This window comes from Typopeltis vanoorti, chromosome 11 (assembly GCF_054136105.1).
Source record: "Typopeltis vanoorti isolate ZY-2024b chromosome 11, IOZ_Tvanoo_1.0, whole genome shotgun sequence".
NCBI classification, from domain to species: domain Eukaryota; kingdom Metazoa; phylum Arthropoda; class Arachnida; order Uropygi; family Thelyphonidae; genus Typopeltis; species Typopeltis vanoorti.
Window position 1 is genome coordinate 118163241 of NC_143559.1, and position 26981 is coordinate 118190221.

Genomic DNA, 26981 nt, shown 5'->3' on the forward strand with positions numbered 1-26981 from the left:
TTTTCTATATTCTTGCCAAAGTCCTCCCATGACTTTTGTTTAGCTAGTTTTACACACTGTTTAGCTTTCTTACATTTGTCTCTGTATTCTGTAAGAGTAAAAGCTGACTTATTTGCCAGGAACTTTTGATATGCTTTCTTCTTTTCCTTCACTGCCTCTTTAACTTCCTGTGTCCACCAGGGAGTTCTGATTTTTTTATCCTTGCACACAACCTCACCACATGCCTCTCTGGCAGAATCAATCAATGTTTCCTGCAGAGTTTGCCACTGAATCTCCAAGGTTTGATTCCTGTTCTCAAACTCTTTCATTTTCTTTTCAATAATATTTCTGTATTTTAGTCTACAGTTCACATCTGAGAGTTGCTCAACTTTTATTCGCTTTAAAACTTTCTTACATGTTATTCTTTTCAATATGAAATTCAATTTTATCCTGCTCAAGACTAAATAGTGATCACTTCCAATTTCAAATCCTCTGTACACTCTGGTGTCCTGCACCAGGGAGAAAACATCACTATCAACAATAACATAGTCAATGAGACTTTTCTTATTCCTAGCCTCTTCTCTCCATGTGAATTTGTGCACATTTTTATGTTGGAACATGGTGTTAGTAATAACCAGTCCATGTCCTGAGCAGAAATCCAACAGATATTTGCCATTATTATTAGCTTTGCTCTTTTCTCCAAATTTTCCCAAAATATTTTTGTATGTCTCACAATCATTTCCTACTCTGCTATTTAGATCCCCAACAAGGACCAACTTTTCCTTTTTCATTGTGTCAGTTGCTTTTTCTAAAGCCTCAAAAAATTCCTCCACTTCTACCTTAGTAGAACCTTCTGTGGGACCATAGGCACAAATAAGTCTCATTGTCCAGTTCCCCATTCTCATATTTGCCCACATTACTCTACTTGAGACTGACTGCCATTCAAGAAGATTAGCCTCGTATTTTGTGTTGAATACTATGGCTACTCCTTCTTTTCCTTGATTGTCATTGCCTGAATATAACATTTTGTATTTATTGCTCAGAAAGATCTCACCAGTTTTGGTCTTTTTTGTTTCAGTCACCCCTATTATGTCGATCTGGTACTTATCTAATTCCTCAGCTAGCTCCATTTCTTTGCCATTCAGGCTTCTTACGTTGATAGTACCGATCTTTAACTCTGGTGATGTTGAGTTGGGGTTTGTTTTCAGATTTGTTCCAGTAGCTGACTTTTCGCTGTTCGCCCTGCTTCCCTGGCGAAAACAACGGGGGCCTTGTTTAACCGGGCGACGCCCCAGCCGGCATGAAATTTTGTCATGTTGTACCATCATTTTTTATTTTGGTTTAACCAATAAGAATACAATTTGGTCGGCTAAATCCCAAATTGCCAGCCCATCCTCGTTCGTTCAGTATCAAAGTAGATACCCAACAGGGTGCACCACGAGAAGGTGTGGATTGGACATTAGGTCAGAAGCCCTGGTCGGTTCTCCGCATTCCTTTAAAGGCTATGTGGAGGTCTCCTCTCAGTTATACAGCTTTGACCCTTAAGCACCCCAACTCTTACTTGGTTATTTAAATTAAGTTTGAACTCTGGTATGGTCTCTAGAGAGTTTAAGAAAGGGAAAGTAGTTCCTTTGCATTAATTACAGACCAATAACCATCTCAGGTGTGGTGGTAAAAGTATTGGAAAAGTTGGTTAAAGTTAACTCAATATGAGATGATGAGTGCTTCAGAACTAGATTAAACTTTAGAAATTATTTAATCTAGTTCTGCTATAAAACTTTTTTTTAATCATCGGTTTATTATTATACTGATATGTATGAAAAGTTTATTTTATTTTGCGAATTAATTTTTAATATTGTATATATTTTATTTAATTTTTTTTTCCACCAGAGTTCAGGCTAGGGTAAACAATTACCCTAGCCTGAACCCTACAAAAGTGTAGTGTCATGTAGCTTGTATCCTGCACATATTTTCCTGATGATGACCTCATTACAGAGGTCGAAACATTGAATGTTATTTTCTTAATTATAAGTAAAGAAATTATTTCAACACGTGTTTTTGTCTCCATAAATTTTTCGCTACGAATTACATACATTGACCATATCAAACTTGAATTTAAATCATTGTTACAGTTGCATACCTTGTGACTTCTTTTACCAGAATTGATATTTGGCATTTAATATTAATAATGCTCCCTGTACTATCCCAGCTGGCACCCATTCACAGAAGAAACCGAATCTAGCAATAAAGCAGAGAATGAGAAGCAAAGTGAATAGAGAATTTAACCATCACCAAATAATAGCACTGAGCTGTAGTATCATTTTTATCACAACTATTGGCATTTGCTTGAAGGATTGTGGAACGAAGGAATGAACTATGGAAGTTGAGGACCTTCATGTCTTAGTCAGTACTTGACTCCCAACAAGAAAAGTAAAGTTTCAGTCCTGTCATTTTGCACTTTACCAGTCTTTTAGGACATGTGTACATGTACAATTCATACAGATATACATAGCCTTAGTTGGTTTCATATCCACAATATGTATGTTAACTAAGAATAAAGAATACAGTGATGTCAGAATCCAAAAGTCAGATTAGTGCTAATTAAGAAAAGGTTGTCATCATCCATTTTTTGTCTACTGCTGGATGAAGCCCTCTCTCCATTCCTTTGAGTGCTTCGCAGTGTTTTCCAGAGACTATCCAACCAAGTTGAATTCTAAAATTAAACCACTCTAATAGAACCTAGTTATATTGTACCTGAGAATAAGGGCTCAAGGTATGCAATTCTTACAATATATTTTGCCCATTGCCATTTGGATCTTTTGATTACAATGTCTCTCTTCCCCTCCCCCTAGTCTGAGCTCTGACCCAAGTATTGTGTTTGATAACATATTCATTGTCTCTTGATTGAACAGTAGGACTAAGAAACTAACATTTATTTGCACATTGCTGCAAGTTAAATGCAGCATTGCCCAATGTTGCACTTCTATTCTACTAAAAAGTTATTTCCAGGATGGTAATGCTGTGTTCCATTGTGAGAAAATTATCACTAGTTTGATGAACATAATTGGAATATTATATGTTCATCATGATATCTGAATCCAAATCCAACTAAAATTACTAAAGGATTTTTGAATATGGAATGGGGAAATATTATTCCATTTCAGGGTCTTGTAAACTTATCACATCCTGTCACAGCTATAAATTTAGACAGAGGTGATCCAAATGCAAGGAAGCGAAGCTCATATATTCATCACTATTATTATTACATGACACCTCCTAGGAGGCAAAAGACTCATTGATGGAGGGCCCTACTCTACAGCTCTCCTTCTTCACCACTCTGCCAACAACACCAAACCACCACTACTAGTATTTTTAAAGACAATCACAAATATCCCTGCCCATGGTGGGATTTGAACCCACAGCCTTTTGGCTGGAGAGCGGATATGCTAACCACTTGGCCAGCCAAAAGCACTATAAGATATCAATGGCCCTGTCCATTTGACAATGTTTTGGAACCATTCTGAATCCTCTGCTCACTAAATGTAGTTAAAGCATGTAATAGCCCTAATAGTTTTATTTTATTGAGAGCTTATGATGTTCATGATATTATTTTGAGTTTTTCATAAGTGATTCAAGGCTCTGACTCTCATCAAAGCAGAAACAGCTATAATGCTCACTTAAAAAAAAAAAAAAATCCTGACCAAAATCCAATAAGCACAGTGCTTTTTTTTTTTTTTTTTAAATCTACACTATTGATTCCTAAAATACCATTAATTGCTAAGGATGCGTGTTTAATATATATAAATGAAATCATTTTTATGGTAACTATTTTATTTAAAGTCATTTGCTTAAGTTTATCTATAAGTCAGTTATTTTGCCTTATGTGCATACATACACCTTTTAAAATCTTGATGTGCAACTTTGTTTAATTGGACCAAATCATGCTATTTCTGATGTGGCCCAACTAACCAGAATCGACTGATATTTTTTATATAATTTAGAAATCTTACTCTAGCAATAAACATTGAATTTTTTTCAAGCCAGTTCCAGTCTTACAACTGGAGTGGTGAATTTCAGATTTCAATCTTGTACTGCAGGGCTGTCCAAAGCACTGCCTGCAGGCCGAATGCGACCTGCAGTGTGATTTTGTACAGGCCGCCTGTGGGTTTTGATTTTCAAGAATTAAAAAATAAAATAACAATTAGAATTGAATGATATTAGATATTTTAATTCCATTACTAATCGATAATCTCGATGTTGGTAATTTTATTGGTTGGGTGTTTTTTACATCACTATATCCCCACGTGTTTTTCAGATATTAAATGTGACAAAGAAGCATTCTTACATTGTTTTGTTCCAACATGCATGCTTCGAGCGCTTGCGGGGAATGTGAGCATGCATTTAGTGCACAATTGTTGTTCGTTTATTCAGCTTCCGAGGTTGTGTTGCTGTTGCTCACCAGATACGCAATATGATGCGGCCCTCAGATAAAAAAATGTTTTCTTTTATGGAGCCCTCAGATTACCTAAGGTTGGACAGCCCTGTTGTACTCAATGATAAAATTTATCCCCCCCACACACACCAAAAAAAAGTTAAGGAACTGCTTCAACATTAGTAGTTACATAAGGTAAAAAATGAGCCTTTGTATTGCCAGAAGGTGCACCTGTGACATATTTAGATGTCTGTGGTATTCCACCTAGGCTGACAACACTTGACTAGTGAGATATTTGCCTGGTTGGTGGGTCAAATTTTTCAAGCTATGACAATAATATATTACCCTTTTTTTTCATCATATACTGTTTCTTGTGGGTAAATATGAAGAATGCATTTGAACATTTTTGTTCTTTTAGTATACTTTCAAACATTGTTCATACGACTTTTTAAGAAAGTTAAAGAAAATGTTCATATAATTTTTCTCAATGACATTCTTTTATATTTTTAAGCTTTTAATATTTTGCTCTTTCAGATTGATGATGATGCTATAGAAGATTTAGGTGATCAATCTCGATGATATATGTTCAGCTGTGTAATTTGTCTGGAGATCGTGAAAGGTCATACTTGCTACGTTTAATGAAAATGAACATTTCTGGTTATAAAGTTGAGTGATCTGTTTATGGAGTAATCTTTGGCAGGCCAGTAATTGCAAGACATTTCTAGATGAAATTTGGTATTGCTGATTTTGGACCATTGAAAAAACCTGCCATATGTCTTAGTGCAGTTTTATTCTTATTATGTATTATGTATCTTTACATGAGTTGAAAGATTTAAAAGCAAAGATATTGAAAATTATTTTTTGTCTATTATTGAAATTGAACAAAGATAAATGAAGATTTATGTGCAAAGCACTACAAGCCAAAAAACACTTTACTATTATTATATACAAATCATTTGATCATATACAAAATTGCGTGTGTGTGGGGGGGGGGGGGGGGGTAACATGAAAGATATATTTGAAAACCCAGTCTAATTAAGTAGACAAATGTGTGTGCACGTGCCAGGGAGTTGACGTTAACTTTGACATATTTGTTTGATATAATTCTTACACTCAGTCAAGTTCCAAAGGAGTGGAAGAAAGGTAAAATTGTACTGCTTCATAAAGGAGGTGACAGAACTCAACCATCAAGTTATAGACCAATTTGCTTGTCAGGTGTTGTGGTTGGAGAGGCTAGTGAGAATCAGGATCTGGAATTGGGTTAACAACAATAGTATTATCTTTGGACAGTGCATGCACATGCTATGTTTGGAGGTTTCTTATTGAGTTTCCTATGCATTCATGAACAAAAATAAATAAATATTAAATCTTTTAATTTCTGTTCATCAGAAAACTAAATTTGTGAAAAGATTATTGGATTAACTAAAATGCTAACGAATTTTATGTTTTTAAAATTCTGTCGATATGAACAGTAAGATTTTTCACACTTACAATTATAGTTTATTATTTAAAAGTTATTTAAGAAGCAAATTATTTAGTTACTGAAGTCAAGATTATGTTATGATTTTTAAAACTTAACTATAATGAATGAAGCCATTTTATTTAAAAAAAATCTTCTATGGATTATTAAACCAGAATAATTGGATTTGAAAACTTTACTTTCAATTAAGAACTATTAAGCTTTAAAAACAAGTTCAAATGTGCTCATTTTGCATTTTATATATAAAATTTTATATGAAGAAACACAGTATTTTTCTATAAACCACCACCAATGAAGTGCTTGAGCATATGATATATTCATAAATATGAGTATCCAGAATTTTGCTATTTATAAATTATATTGCCTTTTTTTTCTTATATTTTCTTATAATAAAACTGCTCATAATACTTGTGTTATAATGATTAAATTTTGTAACAAGTTATTATGGATAAAATAAGAAACTCAATGGAAAGAATAGACGTTTGTTTTTATGGCATCTTCTAAGTACACCAATGCTACAAATGTATGATAGGTGAATTCCACCCACCTTTTGGGTGGGCTATCCATCATCAGATATGTTGTGTGCCCTGATTAGGTGTACAAGATACTATGATAGTACTATGTGAAAAGTTTACATCACATTTTATGTCACAATTTACTTCCTGATTAGTCTGTTATCTGCTAGGACTCCAGTATAGTCATAGATTATATTTTGATCTTCTAAAGCAATTCTAACAGTATCAATCTATCTAGGTCTTGGTTTAGATAGATTGATGCTGTTAGAAATTCATTAAAAGATTCTGCCTCTTTCTCTTGTCATCCAACCCCTGCTTTGCTAATCTTTTTTCTTCCAGTCTAAGTGATCATACCATTTGAGATTAGCACTGCTCATACATTCATGAATGTTAACAATGCTGTGTCCCTTTGTAATATCTTTGTTTTTGTGAATGATGCCATTTGTTCATGCTCTAATTTTTCTAAGAACTCTCATATCAAATTAAAGTTGCCAAGAAATTTTATTCTTGTTTAATACTTTGTAAGCAACAGTTCTGCTTCCTGTATATGCACATTTTCTTATATTTTCATATATATCTTATGTTATTATAGTTCTTATATGACAGCATGGTTGGCCAAGTGGATAGCATACCCACTCTTCAAAAAGTTGTGGGTTTGAATCTTGGTATAGGTGTTTGTAAAAGCCTTCTGTGGATGATCTTGTGTATTCCTTCAGTTTATTAAGGCTTGTCTTTTTATGGGAGGGGGGGGTCAAACTCAGAAGATCAGTGGCCCAGAGAAGGTTGCCATTGTTACAATCATTTTGTGAAGAAAATGTGTACTTCATTTTCTTCACAAAATGCCATACTTCTTTCTGTCAGAAACTTAACTATCACAACTACTCTTCTTAAACCTTCAGGCCAATATCTGCTTTTTTCATTTACAATTCTGGATCATTTTAGGTAGATTTCTGTAACTGTAAAATAGCAGACAGGAAAATGAAATGTTTGACTTTTTACATACCATGATTCTTGCATGTGCCTTTTCCCAGTCATCAAATCTAGTTCGAAATTGATTACATAACTCATTAAGCTTGCCTCTGAATATTGTACACAGGCTGAAACTGCATTTTGGCTGGTATTTTCAGAATTTACAGGAAATGAAGTGCCACATTTTGTCAAAGTAATGAATGAAATCTGCATTTAGCTGAATCAGTGCTGAAATCTGATGTTGAAGCAGGTGATGCTTTTTTTTCTTTTTTCTTTTTTTTTTTTTTTTTTTTTGGATACTTAAATCACTTACTGACTGGTTCGTCCTGATTTGTATCTACATCAAATGTTGACACTGGAATCTTTCTGGTTTGACATATTCTAATATTAACTTGATCTTTACTTGCTCCATCACTAAAATCTGACTGATAAAGATATTGCTGGATTGCCAGAGAACATTTATATATTTTGCTTATGAATTTTTAATGTTACTTAACCTTTTCTTTTCCTTTTTGCTATAACCATAATGCCTTGCAGTTGGAGGAGCAAGAAATAGTGATTAAGATTTGTGTACAAGATGAATACATCAGTCAGGAATTGCAGTCATTAAAAAAATTTGAATATTTATTTGAGATGGAAGAAGGATATTGAGACACAAAAGTTCACACCTTTGTGTGAACCTTTATGGTTAAGTGCCCACATATGAAATTCTGTGAACAGTAGTGGAATCAGTCACTTATGTTTTTTTATGATAATGAAATGTGCAGCAGTTTCCTGGTTTGTGATACTTTAAGACTGGTTAAGTGTGTGAGATGAATTTAATGAAAAACATGGTGAAAATTATTCTGAAGGATTATGCATGTATGTTGAGCAAGAAACAACACTAAACAATATGAAACTAATCCTTACTTTCACTAATAAAATAATTTATGTAGGCTACACAGGTTCCTGCTAATGTCAAGAATATATGAGGGAAATTTTTGATAAAGTATTGGAATTCATGCAGTCACAGTATTCACTCATAGACATATGTTTATAAACATGAGTGCTTGTTCTTTCCTAACCACAAACTTCCCCTCTGCAAAAGAAAGGTTTGAAAAAAATAGACATTTGTTTTTATGGCATCTCCTAAGTATATCAATGCTACAAATGTATGATAGGTGAATTCCACCCACCTTTTGATTTGATTAACTTCGGCAAGCAATCTTTTCCCAGATTTCAAAAATGTGTTAATTGCTTCCATAGCACACTTGAAAGAACAGTGCAATATGCACCCTTTGCTTGTAAAAGACCAGGATACTTAAATTCAATTCCCATCATGATGTGAAGATCTTTATGGTCTTTATCAAATGAAAATTAGTTAGCTACTCTTATAAGGAGATATCATTTTTTTTTCTTTTTTGAGATTAGTTATTCTTCCCACTAAACAGAGACAGACTAGAGAACATACACCCCTTACAGACAAAAATGCATTTGTTTGGTGTAGTGTAAAGTGGTCTCTTGCAATGAACACCAGTGTGGGACTCAGTGAAATGTCATGTAAATGATAAATTATTTTATATTCCATCCAGATAACAATACAAAAATATATTGTAGCTGAGACATAGCTGTTCAATCTCTTCCTAAAGAAAGCAGATAACCAATTTTCTGCACCTGTGTAAATACAGGTGGAGAAAATTGGTTTTATGTTGCTAGATTTAGATGTACATTACATACAAATTGCCATACTTAATCATGTACCTTGCAGTCTGTTAACTGTGTATGTTCTCTGGTCAGGATTATTTTAATAGAAGAATATACAAATTAATGTCAATCTATTAAAATAATCCTGAACAGTATGTAAAGAATTTGTATAAAAGATTATCGACCTAGCCACTTAGCTGCTAGTAAGCAGGGTAGTAGTGTTATACTAAATGGCAAAAATCATTTACTGCCTGAAAACTTTCAGACATCATATTACAGTGGAATATATATTGGAGAATTGTTAATACAAAGATGAAGGAACCTAAATTTTCAGGTTTTGTAATAAGTCTGCTGATAATATTGAAAGCTACCTTTTTTTTTTTTTTTTAATATGTAGAATTCTAACTTCAACTTGTCTGATAGTAATAATAACATCTATCATCTCCCTTTTTTTTTTTTGCCTATCAACCGACATCTGCAATCCACAGCCTCAATCTGTTCTCAAAGGGAATGTTCCACAGACTACTCAACCATCTTGGTTGCTTGTCTCCAAATCCTCTCCACTGCTTCCACATCCCCAAGAAACCCAGGGGACCAGACCTCAGCAGTAATCCAGATGTGAATGTATCAAGGCCTTATAATGAGGAATAACTTCTGTATCTCTACTTGTTAGTGTGTTCTTTAATAGTCAAGTAATCTTATAAACACTACCTTATTAATATGCCCTCTAAACTTCAACTCTGTCTACCACCATCCCTAAATCCCTAGCATCATCTATTTCCTGGAGCACAGTTCCATCAATGTGGTACACAGTTTGTAATCTATTTATCCCAAAATGAATGACTTTACATTTCTCCACATTAAACTGATACCATTATCATTTGCTACACTGACAGCCTATTTAAATCATCCTACAACTTCCTACATCACCTTCATTAACTATTACTCTACCTAATTTTCCATCATCAGCAAAAAACTGAATATGTCCTATATCATTTATGTACAAATTAAACAGTAGTGGTCCTAGCACTGAATCTTGCAACATACCATTACTCACCAAATTTCGTCTGGATTCTGCTTCTCTATGAACCACTTTTTGATATCTGTCCAACAGCTAACCTCTTATTCACATATCCAATGTGTTATCCATCCTCATTTGTTCTAAGTTGTGTAACAGAGTTCCCTGTGGTATTCAGGCAAATGCCTTTGCAGAAACATTGTGTAGCCATTTCCCTTATCCAACTTAGCTGCCACTCCATTATAAAAAGTTAAATTACTAAGGCATGACTGGCCCTTCACAAAGCTATGTTTCCCTTCATAAAGTACCATATTTTTCCAGTAAGTTTATCACCACTCCTGAGATACTGATTGGTCTATACTTTTCTACTGCAGTCTTAAAAACCTCTATTATGCAAGGGAATTATTTTGACCTCTTTCCACTCCCTTGGAACTCTACCAGAGCTGAGACTTAGAACCTAGTAAGTGCCAGGTCGCATCTCTCAAAACACTAGCTGAGATCCCATCTAATCCCACAGCTGTATTCACATTGAGATTCTGCAGTATCCCAAGAACCTCTAGTTCATCCACCTCTGTTCCTACATCAATCTGTCACATATGTCATGGGATTAACCTCACTTGGATATATCATTGCAAGGTAATCACTCAGTAACTCAACTATTTTATTTGCTTCTGTCACCATTGCAAGGTAATCACTCAGTAGCTCAACTATTTTATCTGCTTCTGTCACCTTGTGAACATCAGCACTCATTGAAGTTATTCTTCCATAGTCATTCTTCCTCTTAGTTGTCACATAGCAAAAGAACTCTGGGATTTCCCTTGGCCTGCTCGGCGAGTTTCTTCTCATAATCTGATTTTGCCTTCCTTTCCATGCTGGTCACCTTCTTGCCTGACTTGTATTGTTCATGACTTTGCTTTTCACCTTTCTCCTTATATAATCTCCACAGCATTTTCTTTTTCTGAATTTCATGCTTAACGATATTACTCATCCATCTAACTCCTACCTGATTAATCCTCCTTACCTTAGGTATACAATTACATATAGCTTCCTCTGGATGCTGCCCCTTAACTATCTCCCATACACTACTAACATTCTTCCCTTGCAGGATTTTATGCCATGGCACAGTATCTAGCTTCCTCCAAGCTTGTCATAATCACCTGCCTTGTAATTCCACATTCACCCTTCTTGACAGAATATTTCTCATATTTTACAATCTCCCAAGTCAAGACTGCATGGTCACTTTCATCAATTGGAAGCAATGTTGTCACCTTAGTTATGGATAGCTCTTCTAATCCTATGACTAGGTCCAATACTCTCACACCCCTAGTCCCTTCCATCACATGCTGTCTCAAGTAATTATCTCTCAGTAGGTGTATAAATTCCATTTCCTTCCTGCCATGTGATCTTTCTTTCTTTTAGTCGATATCTCCATGATTGAAGTCCCCCATAATAATCACCCAGTCTGTACTCGTACTAATTTGGTGATGCATGTCTTCCAGATCATCCATGGAACCCCCCTGGCCTATATCAACAACCAACTATATATTTTGTCTTATTGGCCTATTTCCCACATTGTGTGACAGCCACCATCTGACCTATCTCTTACTCATCTGCTATTAGCCAAGTCTTACTAATGCCTATAACTTTTGGCCAGGTTGCACTAACCAATGCCAAAAGCTACCTGTTGTTCTTGATACTTCTGACATTAGTATATAGAACGGCAGCATCCTTGTAGACTCCAATCACCTTTACTTTCTGAATTGACTACCCTATTCGATATTCTTGCTTGAGAGACTATATTCTACACTTGTTGATCACTCTGATACATTTGCCTCATGGGCGCATTCACCTACATCCACCCTAATTGCTTAAGTTTGCCTGAATTTCCACTTCAGCATGCTCAGTGAACAAAGCTTGCTCTGATTATAAAACAAAGGACTTGTTTTCTTCCTCATAACTGCTATCATATTTCCATGAAAGAATTAACCATAAATAAGCCTTGGCTGTTGCTAACTGATACAAGAAGAATATTGATTCATCTTCTGTCATGTAATAGCATTAAACTTCCTGTCTAGGAAATCTTCCTTCACTTGCAGATACAGCTATCTTTACTTGCATCATCCATCACAGATAGACATCAAAATTTATGTGCTGAACTTATTCTGTTATATCGAAACTGTTCTGTTGGAAGAGCAAAAATTCCTGGTGGTTAATAGATGTGATCAAATCCCATTATATAAGTTGCCTACCTTACGTAACAACGTATATAATGTGTCAGAATTAATAGCATGATTTTTTCCACAGGTTTAACTATGCTTTACCTTCAAACCATTTAGGAAACTTGGATACTACTCCACTCAAGTAGCTTTAAATTTGAATGCCTCTTTCTGGAGACCTTGAAACTTTACAAGATTGCCCAATTATCATTTACTTGGATCATATGTCTATATCCAAGTTCTGAGAATGTGGCCAAGTATTTGATGTAATCTTAGTGTTCTTGGATTTTAATCCATCAAAATGGCTCGGTTGTCTAAAATAACATGGTTGCAAGAACAAGGTAGTGACTATATCCAAGTTCTGAGAAGTAATTGTCATTAATTGTAAGTTTTTATTATTATTATTATTTGACACCTCCAAGGACTTGTTGAGGGAGGGTGTCTGCTCTATAACTCTGTCTCCACCATTCAATCACCAATTGACCGCAACTACACCAACGCGATCTACTGCTGACCACCACTGGTATTTCCACAGAATCGCAAACATCCAAGACCACGGCGGGATTAGAAACCCACAGCCTTTTGGCTGGAGAGCGAATATGCTATCCACTTGACCAACCAGGCTGGCTGATGATTTGTGTAACTTTTGATTAACAGATCTGCTTGTGTCCTTTGAACTCTAATAGTGTTCCTGTGCTCACATAGCCATGACAGATTTTAGCTAATAAGTGCATGCTTGGTGATATATACCCTCTGTTCAAAAAGAAACCGAACTTTTCGAAAAGAGAAGATACTAGTGGCTCACCTGTTGTATCCTTTTGTTATCGAAAGTGGCATATAACATTTGTTTCATTAGAATCCGAGTGGCAGTGTGTTTTGACGAACGGTCAGAAAATGAGTTTCAAACAGGGAGCTGAATTTACTTTTGTGTTAAACTTTGTAAAAGTTTTACCGAAACGCATCAAATGCTTCAAAAAGCATACGGTGATGAATGCTTATTTCGTACTCAAGTTTACGAGTGGTTTAAGCGATTTCAAAGTAGTCGTGAGACGCTTGAGGACGACGAAAATCTGGGCCGTCCGAAAACGACTGAGCGAAGTTAACATCCGAAATCATCTGTGAGATTGATTGAATATGAATTGGGGATTCCAAAATCAACTGCGCACAACATTTTTCACAAGAGTTTGGGCCTTCGTAAATTGAATTCGCGATTTGTTTCCCAGAAGTTGACCGATGACCAAAAAATGTATCGAATTGAACACTGCAAGGACTTCATTAAAACCGCTCACAAGGACTCAAACTTCCTTGAAACGATCGTTACTGGTGACGAAACATGGTGTTTTGAGTATGAGCCCGAAACAAAGCGGCAGAGTGTTGAGTGGAGACCACTAGAAGAAGGACATCCGAAAAAAAGTCGCTTGGAGAAGTCAAAAGTAAAGACAATGCTGATTTGTTTCTACGATTCCACGGGCATTATCCACAAAGAATTCGTTCCTCCTGGCCAAACGGTCAATGGTGAGTTTTATCTCGTATTGTATTGAAGCGACTGATAGCGAGAATTTGTCGCGTACGGCATGAATATCTTGACGACCGACCATTCGTCAAAACACACTGTCACTCTTGGCACTATAACTCGGCATCTAATGAAACAAATGTCATAAAGTGTTGACACAACACTAAAGAAGATTGCCGCTTTCGGCAACACAAAGATACAACAGGTGGCGCTACTGGTTTCTTCTATTTTCGAAAAGTTCGTTTACTTTTTGGACAGAGGGTGTATATCTGTTTTGAACGTTTTAATATCTCATTTCTTTTTGTTTTTCTCCCTCCTCCCATCTCAGTCTTTGTAATAAGGATCAAATGAATAATTATTCATATCATAAAAATATCTGACATGTTTCCTTAAGAAAAGATTATTTAGTATTATGTTCACAACTTGTGCTATCCACAAACGATTCTCTGAATTAAGTCCAAAATATGAAATTTATCTGCTCACGAGATGCTTTTGCTTTCATATCTTTAGATAACTTTTTTTTCAGTCTTTTTTTGAAAAATATTTTTTTTAACCAGATAGTAGCACGTATCAGTTCACCTACACATATACTGAATTAAAATTTATTTAATACCTTGTTAAAATCCCTCCTTTAGCCAAAATTACAGCACATTTTGCTGTTTAGTATAGATTCTACGAGGTGTTGGGTTGCATATACAACATACAAGGCAATTCTATAACTGGCTCAGATTTAATGGAAGAAGACTTTGTTCCCGGAGCTGTTTTTCTAACCTCTTCCCCACATTCTCAATGGAGTTCAGATCTGAGCTTTGTGGTGGCCAAGGAAGATAGTAGAAGTTGCTGTCATGTTCGCTACTGAACAATTCTTGCACAATGGACAGTAGCATTGGATAAAAAGTCAACATCGCAGGATGGACGATCAACAACAATGTTCAGATATTCCTTGGAGAACACCAGAACTTCCGGCAATATCAAGGACCTGTTTCGTACCATTTCCAACAGAACATGCTTCACACCATGACACCACCTCCAGAACCTTGAGTTGTGTTCAAGGTAAGTTGAGTTCATTGCTTCATGAGGCTCCCACCAAACTCTCTGCCTACTATCTGTTCAGAACAAGGTGTACTATGACTCATTGGACCACATGACTTGTTTTTTTCAGTGTCATCACAGTGTTCCTAGCACCACTGTAGACGAACTTTACTATTCTTTGCAGAAATCTTGATTTCCATATAAGTAAGCGACTCTCAATACCGATCCTCTTCACTTCCGTAAGCAGAGTTCGATGAGATATGCTTTGGGTAAAACCTTCATTAAATGCTTTCAACAACTGCTGCACCAGGAAGTTCTGTTTGGTCGTGCAAACTTTCACAGATGAAGGTGATCCCTTTCCTGCCTGTCTTTGGACCACAGTTATATCTGTTATACAAGAGCAATGTGAGCTATTTTCCCACTGATTCTGGACAACCAGGGTATCTAACTTTTTGAAAAACCAGTCAGTTCTGCTATTTCAAGATCATGACTCCACCTAGCCGGTCACAACAATAAGTAAAAGTTTTACCGAAACGCATCAAATGCTTCAAAAAGCATACGGTGATGAATGCTTGTCCCGTACTCAAGTTTACGAGTGGTTTAAGCGATTTCAAAGTGGTCATGATACCCTTGAGGACGACGAAAAGCCTTAAAGATGCTTTGTGTTTCGCAATTGTGATCACCAATATTGACAATTACTGATTGGCAGCATTTTTAAATAGTTGCCTAGAACACATTGAAATGCACATGACCAAGTATTTTGCATATAAGTGTAAGTGACGTTTACTTATATTGGCATAAAAGTTTCCAATTTTAATAATTTCTAATTAATTAAACGTAGTTTCCAATTAAGTAAACGTCACTGTGTGACGTTTACTACATTTGCATAAAAGTTTTCAATTCAGTAGCCGATATGTGTAGATAACTTTAGGAAGAATAGACAGAATAGGAAAGGAGGGGGTGTACCATTAATCATATCGGATGACTTGAATCCAGTCCAGAATTGACACCTATGACTGCAATACTAATAACAGTTTTTCGTGTGGCAGTGAGTTTGAAGCCATCTGGTGTGAGGTGGAGTCTAACGAGATTAAATAAATAGTGGGGTGTTGTTACAGACCAGGTGGATCAGTTGTTAGCGACAAATAAATGTATCGCCAAATAGAAAAGATGAGCACAAAAAGAGTAATCATAATGGGAGACTAATTATCCAGATATTGATTGGGTAGATATGAAATCTCATAAGAATGAAAATGAATTTCTTGAGCTGTTGCAAGACAACTTCCTCAAGCTGCATGTGATAGAAAGAACCTGGTGAAAGAGTGTTAGATCTGAATATAGCGTATGAGGGGAGGTTTGCAACTAAAGACATAATTATTCTGCTTCGGGTTGGTGACAGTGATCATGCAGCATGGGAAGTGGCTAAGTTATGTATGTTCCATGCATAAAAGGTTACATATTGAACTACAAAGCAAGAAATTATGACTGCCTGAGGAGCATGCTGGGTTCTGCACCATGGTATCAGTTGTTGGATGGAAAGGATATTGACAGTCCGTGGGAGGTTTTAAAAAATACTTAAATGATACGATATCAGAATGTGTTCGTTAAGAGTTTGAAGAATAGAGGAGTGAAATGGATGTGTTATCTAATTAAGCAAGAGATTCGTACGAAAAAGATTATGTGGAAAGAATAGCGTGTATACAGTGATGATGATTCTGGCCTGCTACTTATAATGATTATAAGTAGCAGGCCAGAAGAGTCATAAATGTCTTACGGAAAGTTGAGTATGAAAAGAAACGGCAAGTTAAAGACAACCCAAAAGAATAATTCTATTTCTGCCGCAAGTAAAAGAAAGAATGGATTTGAAAGAATAACTATAGTGAATGCAAATTGCATGTAAGCGAATGATGCAGAAGTGATTGTTCAACTAATAAGTAGTTGTTTGATTAAAAGCTATCAACTTGGTGTGCGCGACGTTGAGTTCACTGCTAACTCTTTACTGGATGAAGAAACTAAAGTGTATGCAGAGGAGGTATTAGAGCTGTTGTACAAACTGATGGATGGGCAGAAAGTGGAGAAAAAGAAACTTGTTACAACGTTGGATTTGAAGACTTGTAGATTGTACTCTCTAGAAAAACGAAAGAAGACATCAATAGACAGAATAAATAAAAAGAAAGATAGATATTTATTAAAATAAAGAACCAAAAGGCTTCAGTTCGGGGATTCAAAATTATTTAAATCAAGTGGATATTAAATCCAGCATTAAGAAGTTTTCGTATTTCGTACGAAACTTTATTATTATTATTATTATAATTACATCACACCTCTAGGGAGTTCAAAGACCCACTGAGGGAGGGTACCTACTCTACAACTCTCGATCTCCACCAACCGCAACTACCTTCATCATCTACAGCAATGCCCGCTACTGCCAACCACCACCACTAGTATTTTCACAAACATAGTTTCATAGTTTCTACATTCGGTTTGGAAAGAAAGATATATCCTGTGAGTTTGGAAATGAATTGTGATAGAATGTTAAAGAGTTGCATGTATTTTAACAGATTCAGAAAAGATGGAGGAAGTGTGTCCATGAAAATTGTATAAAATGCAATCATTTCAGAAAAAAAAATGGAATGAATTGATGAGAGATGAGTCACGTCTCGTATCAGTCTAATTGCCATCTGCTGCATACTAAGTCAGGTATTTTGAAGGAACTCTTAGGGGCAGGCACCACTCCAGAAGAGAGAACAATTTTGAGAGAGTGTGCGTGCATGTCTGTGTGTCTGTAGGTGGAGATAAAGTATTGCCTTTAGTGAAAGAGAAAATCTAATTTACTGGATACAATGAAGCAATATTTGTAATATGTTTATGCTAAGAAAAACTAGAGTAATCAAAATGACAAATCTCACCTTGTCTTGAGTCATCAAAAGTAATACTTTAAAAAAGGCTCATTTCTTTGGCAGAAGTAAAACAAGATTGACTTTTACTTGCATTGAATTTAATTCGAGTTTCTCTTTTTGATTCTTTAAAATTCACTTTCGATGTGTTAAGTACTGTATTTTGCTTTAAAATGTTAGAACATTTTTAAGGAGTAATATTCTGGGTGCTTTCAATATGTATGCATATTGCAACCACCAAACAACAATAATTAGTTACTGTATGAGAGTAACCAGGGATGGATCTGAGAATCTCCCTAAAATGGCTTCTCAAGAAAATGAGCTATGACTCTCGGAATGTAATATTTTCCGCTTAAGAGTGTCCTCTAATCTTTTGGGAAGGTGCCTTAGTCCTTAGTAACCCTGTGTTAGATCCTGAATGGAGAGCTTTACAAGTAAATTCTTTATTCAGGATTTAACATGATAAATACTACTAAAACATATTATTACATAACATAAAATAATACTTCATCAACTAATAAATATGAAGTATTATTTTATGTTATGTAATAATATGTAGTCCATGTGTTCCATTTAGTGAGAGTTATTCCTGCATAACTGAAATAAGAAGCAGAGAATTATGTCAAAATAGTAAGAATTGTGTAAGGGAATTGTTAAGTTATTTGTAATTCCCGTTTAAGCTCTAGTACATTACGAAATTCTGAGAAAAATTATAAGCAGTAATCCGGAATAATCGCGTATAATCTATACGAGTCGAGCGTAGCAATGGAGGCTATACCTACGCGGAAAATTACGTCAGAACGGCTACCTGGAATAATGGAACCTAACAGATTATGGAGAGTGTACGATCACCCAAGGGGTATGAACGATGGGGTTCGTGGGTGAAAACCACATCGAATAGAGGGCACCCGAAAAGGGTGATCCTACACTCTCCCTTGAGTTTTAGGAGGATTATCGGGGGATTCGTGAGAGCGGTGGGTTGACTACGGTTATGACGGAAGGCGGATTCTTTTCTTGAGAATGCTTGAAGATTTCCAAGCGGAGCTGATCGCGATATGACGGCCTATGCGGAATCGAGCCTTAGCGGAATGTCCCATTGGAGAAAGCTTCCTGTGGAGCGGTAGACAGCACGCCACAGTCAGAAACGATTAAAAGAAAAGCGTAGTGCATCGCCAGGCGAAAAGGCGGCCGAAGAATATACAGTAAGGTAACCCAGATCTACATCAGATGGCGGCATGAAATCTGAAAGGATCCGGTAATGTAAAGATTTTCATTCTGTGTTAAAAATCGCTTAGAAGAATAAGAAATTTGTGTATACTGTAAACTAAAGGACACTAGTAGAGAGCTTTTAAGTTAGAATTTGACTGAATTAATTAAGACCCTGTGGAATAAATAAGAATTGTTGATAGGCAGTATTTTGATTGAGAATGGGTAGGCTTGCTTAATGAAATTTAGAATTAAGATAGATATTGGTAGATTATTAATAAAAGTGTTCAATGCGTGTTCTGTGAATAACTTGTGAAAGGAATTATATCCTAGTTGTATTATGTTTACACTTAATCTTATTCTTTCGTAACTGAAGGATTCAGCATACTCAGATTCATTGTGATTTAGTATGAGCCTTAACTAAGAATAAATTTTGATCCATTAAATAATTGAATTTTCTTAACTGTAATTGTTTTGTGTTTTCCCAATAAACATGTTCTGTGCCTTATACCTGAGTTTATGCCTGATTACGAATTCAAACCATGAAATATGGTTTGTATTGTTATGAAATAGAACCTTACGGCAGGAAGGAATTTAGATATAATTGCTTAAGTGAGAGTCGAGTCTCGACTGCTAATTGAATCTGCACAGCGCTAGCGGGAATTAATAAATTATTCTGTGTGTCGCTTTTGAATTTAGAATTATTTCCCTGAACAAGAGTCTCCTCTGTTATAGGATGTTGGCTGGCGCAGCATAATAAAATTTTGCCAATATCCAAAGAGGAGATAAATCTGAATTAATATTTTAAGGGCACGACAGTAGATTAGAAATAGGGTTACTTAGAGGAAGTCAAAGGTAAAATATAGACGTAAACAAAAACGTAACGCCTGTAGAAATAATTTTTATTTCCATAGAGCTAAGACTGCCTGAGGAAAAAAAACCGTAAGTTCGATTCCAGTCACCAACTACTTTATTATTATTATTATTATTATTATTATTATTATTATTATTATTTCGGGCGACTTCACGGAGTCCTTAGACTCATCGAGGGAGGCCCTAAATATCATGTCCACACAACTATACGACATTCTCACAGTATCTATCATACCTTGCCTTGAACTCGCTCATCATCATAGCACCCACAACAGACACTGGCAGCTTATTCCACTCATTTACCACTCTAAAAGTAAAGAACCCAGCTCTAACTCCCCTGCTAACCACACTCTTTCCCAGCTTCCATAGGTGTCCGCTAGTTCTCCCACCACCAGTCCTGATCTCAAAAATATCCTCTGAATTAATCCTATAGAATCCCTTTAGCAATTTGAATGTCTCGAACATATCTCCCCTTTTCCACCTATCAACTAGTTTCTGCAACCCACAAATCTTCAACTTGTTCTCGTATCGTTCAGTCCATAGACCTGCTGTCATCTTAGTCACTCGCCTCTGGATCCTTTCCACCTCCTGCTCATCAAGAAAAAACCGAGGTGACCAAATCTGGCACAGTAATCGAGATGAGGTCTTATCAAGGCTCGGTACAGAGGTACAATAACTTGCTTGCTTGTCTCTGCTCGTCAAGGTATTTTTCAATGCCTTTCTTCGGCTGGTTCCGAGCTAGTTTATCTTTGACACAGGCAAGTGGATTTCCCTACAAGAAACTCGTTTTTAATCCTTCAGTGGAATATTACTTGTTAAGTTGAGAAACCACAAGACGGTATCACATATCAGTTGCCATTTTGTAATTTCTCTATAATCTCTCTCTCTCTCTCTCTCTCTCTCTCTCTCTCTCTCTCTCTCTCTCTCTCTCTCTCTCTCTCTCTCTCTCTTCAGAAAACCATTGATTCATTGGTAGTCGTGTGCTCAGGTCCCAGTGATGACGGACAGACTAGCTGACCACTAATATACAGAAAGTTGGACCTAAAAGAGATCTGCTTACTCTTCGCAAATATTTTTTTAAAGAAACCAGTGAATGATTTAAAGATATCAGGAAGAATGTGCAGTATATAAATACTAATATCTCGTGATCCTAAACATTAACTTATATTGTTTTCCGAAATAGTATGAGTTCTACAGTCAACTTTTCTGAGTTATCAGATTTTAAAAATAAATCAAATTTTTAGGGGGGGAAACTGTCTGCCAAAGGTTGACGAACTGGATTAAATAAAACTCTAGTCAGCGACTACTCTCGAAAATTTTATTATTTTGTTTATTAAAAAAGAAAAACAGACAAGCCCTATAAACGTGAGAACCCATGCAGGCTTTTACAGATTTCCACTGCTTTGTACAATATTTTGACTCAGAGTCTTGGCCGTTAACAAGGAATAGCAGCTGTAGCAAAGCTTTTATAGCTCAGTCGATTATAACGATGCCCTTTGAATGGAAGAGACTGAATTCGAATTCTATCAAGGATGTAAACAAACCTTTACAATTTTCCACTGATCAAGCTGGCGAGGATGAAAAATATTTTCTGTTGCTAATCATCCAACCTAGAGGCCTGTATAGCTCAGAGGAAGTGGTGCTTGCATCTTCTGCACTAGGCCTCGTTAAGAATGACTTATAGTTCAAGTCTTGTCGCCGACTGGAGGAACTTTTCTAAGCCTATCTTCGACCGGGTCCCGAGTTATTCAATCTCTAGCAGGGGCAAGGGGGTTTTTCATCCCATAAACTCAAGAATATCGACCGTGTAACCCACATTAATTCAGACAGTAACGTATCGTGTTAGGGTAAGGTAACAAGAGATGACAGCACTTGCTTGCCGGTTTCTTCATCGGTGGCTGCCTATAATTAATGATAGACATGGGCCAGTTATCTCTAATTGGCTACTGGTGGAGATTGAACTGCCCACTCAGTCTCCAAAAGCTAGATAGAGTTTAAAGACCTCGCCTGCTACTAAGGGAATAACAAGGTTAGCTGATTTATTTATTTTATTATAATCTAGAGCCTCCATAGCTCAGTCACTACAGACGAAGTTCTTTGGTCAGAAAGACCTGAGTTCGATTCCTGTCAATGATGTGAGGAACCTTCATATGGTCTCTTTAGACGAAAGGTGAGTTAGCCCATCTCATACGGGGATAGGGGTTTTTTCACCTAGAAACTCGCTATTTCCTTCCCCCAGAACAGGCAAACTGGCCATGTGAACACACGCATCTACAGACATAGGACACTTCCAGAAATAAGGAGTAACCATCCTATTCCGTAAGATTTCGGTTCCGAATGATTATACGATAAAATGTTTAGGTCTATGCATGAGCGTAGATTAGGATAGGACAGGATTATCATCTAACTTTGTCCATAAAAGTACTAGAGGATTATCTCTAGTATTTTAGAGGTAATCTGAAGAGATGAACAGATTACCAGATAATCTCTGCTATCGACCCAACACTCTTGATCTTTAATTAACGAATCCTACTTCAAAATATACTCTGGATTAATAGTTCTTAGACTCTTTGAGGGTGTGGACTCCTACATCAAAATCTTTGTTTCGCGAACCATATGCAAATTTTCATTAAAAAAAGTATTGGAAAGAAATCGTGACAATGAAGTGTTATCTGCAAAAAAAGTTAATAAGAAACACATGATGCATATTACAAATAATAAAGTAATTATTTAGTAAATAATTAAAGTACAAGTAAAGTATAATTCTTTTGGAACTAATTATTCGTCTTAATAAATAAATTAAAAATAGTAGTTTTAAAACCAATGAAGTTTTTTTTTTTATCTCTCTCATCTTGCAGAGTTATGCTGTGGAAAACTGCAGGAGAAGAAAAGGAAAAATGAATGAATATCTGAAATGTTGTTGCCTTGGATGCCAGAAGTATTCAGCACAACTACCAAGACCTGAACAAAACCCCCAATAGAAAGAAATTCAAATGAGTACTAATAACAAAACAAAGAAAAATAAAGGTTCAGAGAAAGAGGTAATTACTTCTATATCAACCGTGGATCGTAAAGAGAAGAAAGAACAAAGACAGGAGAAATTATTTTTATTCAAAAATCAATTAGAAATAACATCACACGTTATAAATACTGGTAAGATCGAATTCTAGAAGTAAAAGCCAAAGATAACAATGTATTGTATTCAGAGTCTAGGGATCTTGGAGTTGAGCTGGTTAGGAATTTGATGTTGAAAGGTCACATTGCCAAAACTGCAATTACAACCCAAAGGACAATCGTGATGTAGAAACGAACATCGACATGTAAGGTAAACGAAGTTATTTTGACTCTTTGCCAGGCCTTGATAAGATCGTACCTGAATTACTGTGTGCAGAATGAAACTCCTGGGTTTGGAAGAGGATAACGAAGCCGTAGAAAGGATGCGAAGGGTCACAAGGATGATATCTGGATTATGGAATGTAGATTACAAGGATAGATTGGACTGCAGAGCAGAAACGGCTTGCCTGTTGAAGTGGTGAGTGTATGCAGTGTGAATGAGTTTAAGAGAAAGTATGAGAGCTAGTGTGGGTTACGTATAACCTCCTTCGATGAGTCCTTGACACCCTATAAGTGTCAGATAATAATATAATATAATAAACCCGTATGATTATCTTTTAATAATGGGACGAGATTTCAATGCCATTCCACTTGCTGCAAATATATGAACAAATAGTGAATCCGTAGGGTGGCCATAAGTCACGAAGAGATTTTTAATAACTGCTTTTTCAAAACTAATAATAAAAAATAAAAATAAATCCGGAGTTCTACCATTAATAATTTTTAAAAATATTAATGGTAGCACTTTGTGGTCTAGACAGGATTTAAACTCAAGTCTTTTCAGCCAATGAGCTTTATCGAAACTGAACTGAGCTAGGCGGGAGCTTTGTTTCTCTTTATCGATATTGATAAAAAAATGCTTTGTTGTTCGAACTGCATTAAAAAATAAAAACTGGTCATCGCTTTAAATACTACGAAGGAGTAAATCAGACTTTGAGGTGAGAAATACAAGCGTATGACAAAAGATGTCTCATTTTTAGAAAGAAAGTTCTTTTTAGAGATTTCTATCTTTTTCACTGTCAGTGCCCATTCACAAGGAAGGAGGGTCCCAATCTACAGCGGAGAGGAAGTGTTCCATGATGTCAATGACCAAGCCGTGTATTTTTAAACATGAAAGTAATTCTGGAAAGGGAATACCGCTGTTTACGACCGGTCATAAAAATTGCCTGCAAGCCGATTACAACAATGGGCAACGTAGTCTGTGTTCTCAAAACCGAACGAAATAACATCTGTGTTGAAAATATTAGTAACCAATCAGCAAGGAAGATTAAAGAAAATTTTTCCACTGAAATTGAAGATCAAGGTAGTCTGTATCCGGTTCTCAAATCTAGTAATACTGAATACTTTCTTCGCAACTTTGTATTGTAGGATGAAAGCGCTTGTTTCGAAACCGTAGTGCCGTGATTTTGTAAAAATAATAGGCCTACAGATTTAAATTTTAATATGAATAAGAGACAAGGGACTTTGTTTAATTTTGGTGTTAAGAAATTTCTTATTGAAGGTGTGTTTGTGACGCAACAGATAGTGATTCATTCACCTCCTGCCTACAAAGCGATCTCCAGGATGTACAAAAGGAGGGGAAAACAATCAGCACGCAGGAGAAAAAGTCTGCATTCACTCGTAAGTACTTATAATAATATTATAAATTTTTGGTGATCAGAATGGGATATGTCAATGAAAATCAGCACAAATTAATTTAAGGATGTTGGCCTGAGGAAACTACAATATGCTACAAGATTTCATTAGTCCGGTGATTGATAACTGATTTAAATGTAATTTTATATTTATGAACATGTCACACTGTATACACAAGTGTACTAATACTTTTTATGATTATGCCATAATTAATTATTAATACATTACAAAATAACCAACGTTTTCCTTAAAAATTTCAGATTTGTGAAGTGTTCCGTCGTAGAAAAAATCTGGGAAACGCTGACTTTGATCATACGTCCATTTAGTCCCCTTTGCCGCGAATTGCCTCGACATGCACTATAATAAAGACAAGTAAATATCCATTGACATGGATATTAACTTGTCTTTATAAAATTGTACATAATACGTGTAATATTTTAAGTTGTCTGTAAGCAACCTGATTTGCAAGGAAAAAATATAACTGAAACATGTATACATTTGCAGCTAATGATCGGAAAACATACTTATAGTTTGCAGTTTCTGTGTGTACGCGCGCACTGGCCTGAAAGACAAAGTAAAAGTATGGACCTTCGGGTTTTTTTTTTTTTTTTCCCTATTTCAGACTCTTTTGTAGAGAATTTTTTTTCTTTAAGCCTTTCTTCGACCGGTTCCAGAGTTAGACGAGCTCTGCTACGGGCAAGCATGTTTTTTCTACGGAAAATCGCGGTTTTCGTTAGTAAATTCAACAAAATCGACCGTAGATCCCACACTTGCTCCAGACAATAAATATAGTTATGATTACGGACCACGAGGTGGCGGCACTTGTTGCTGCATTTCTTCATCTCTTATAATTAGCGAGAGTCATTGGGAAACTATCTCTAATTGGCTACCGGGGGGGGCACTTAATTGCCTCCTCAGTCTGCAAAAAGTTAAAATTTTCCCTCTTTCCTATTGTCTTCTATCTTACTCATTAAGCTCTTCACTGTATATCTGGTTGATAATGCCAATTACTTTATCAAAAATTCAAGACTTTCAGAATATACCATATAATTATTATGCATTTTTTTAAGATTTCTGATTTTTACAATAATTAAATCTGCCCTAAGATCCTTCTGGCACGAGATTTTCAGAAAAAAAGGGGAAAAAAATTCAGAATTGCATAATTCTTAGTGTTAGTTCATTCTATTTGTTAGTTTATTTTGTTGGAATCGAAAACTTAATCATACACATGGATGTAAGCAATTCAAAATTTAAATCAGTAATTTTCACTAATTGTATTAAAGCTGAGCCCAAAGTAACATGTTTCTTGCATGCAATATATGGCGCTTACTTTATGGACTAGTGATGTATGTCTGTCCTAAAATTTCGCCCAATAACTTATGTTTTTTTATTATATTTTCCCCAATTCTTTCGCCTCTGTGACAAACACTGCCACACATAGTTACTTTATCTATCCTCATAGTCAACATTCACTCGCTCGAAATTTTTTTGTTTACCTTAAACGTTAGTTTACATGTCGCTTCTTTTGCCACCCACCTGTCGTTTTAGAAATTACCCCTCAACCAACTAAGATTGTTTAGAAATTCCAAAAAAAAAAGAGATACCAAAATTTCATCTGATGCACTTGAATAAAGTTATATACTAGTTACTGGGGAAAAAAGGGGGGAAAAGGCAACTAATTTGCATCTTCAAAATAACGAGGCCTGTGTAGCTCAGTGGAAGTGGCGCTTGCGTCCTCTGTGCTTGGTCGCTTAAGTTCAAGTCAGTACTTAAGTTCAAGTCTAGTCGCCGACTGGAGGAACTTTTTCTAAGCCTTTCTTCGACCGATTCGCGAGTTAGTTAGTCGATCTCTGGCACGTACAAGCGGATTTTTCCTCCCTGAAACTCGGGTTTTTAATCCCATAAACTCAAGAAAATCGAGCGTAGACCCACATTATTTTAGACAGGAACATATATTGTTAAGGTTAGGTACCAAGAGATGGCAGCACTTGTTTGCCAGTCTCTTCATCGGTGGCTGCTACAATTAGTGATGGACATGGACCAGCTATCTCTCATTGGCTACCGGTGGAGATTGAATTGCCCACTCAGTCTCCAAAAGCTAGATAGGGTATAAAGGTCTCGCCTACTCCCTCTAAGGGAATAGAATTGAGGCTGGATATGGATGATGGCGGATCGCGTTTTGATTAGTGTGATTAATGTGATATTTCTGGATTTTCGAATGATATATAGCGGTAAGCGGTCTTCGTTTTGTGAAATTTTGAGAATGATTTGGGTTTGGCATTCGAATGTTTACGAAATTGATAGTTGTTGAATTGATTACAGACCGAGTGTCCAGCAAGTGATATTGTTGTAAATGTGTCCTGAACACTATGCCATTATATATCATTGCTCCTACCCAAAAATTTAAGAGTCCTACATA

At 36.1% G+C, this 26981-nt stretch overlaps 1 protein-coding gene and 1 long non-coding RNA gene across 6 annotated transcripts in view; one reads left to right on the plus strand and one right to left on the minus strand.

The window, feature by feature from the left end:
• DENR (density-regulated protein) overlaps window positions 1–5268 on the plus strand; it is a 102896-nt gene extending 97628 nt beyond the window's left edge. For all 4 annotated transcript variants that reach the window (XM_090400049.1, XM_090400051.1, XM_090400048.1 and 1 more), the window contains exon 7: window positions 4946–5268. In XM_090400049.1, coding sequence (XP_090256175.1) covers window positions 4946–4990 — 45 coding nt within the window. In that variant the 3' untranslated portion in view covers window positions 4991–5268. The remainder of the gene's footprint in view (window positions 1–4945) is intronic.
• The window catches only part of LOC150101988 (uncharacterized), a 144610-nt gene that overhangs the window by 96258 nt on the left and 21371 nt on the right, over window positions 1–26981 (minus strand). The window lies entirely within an intron of this gene.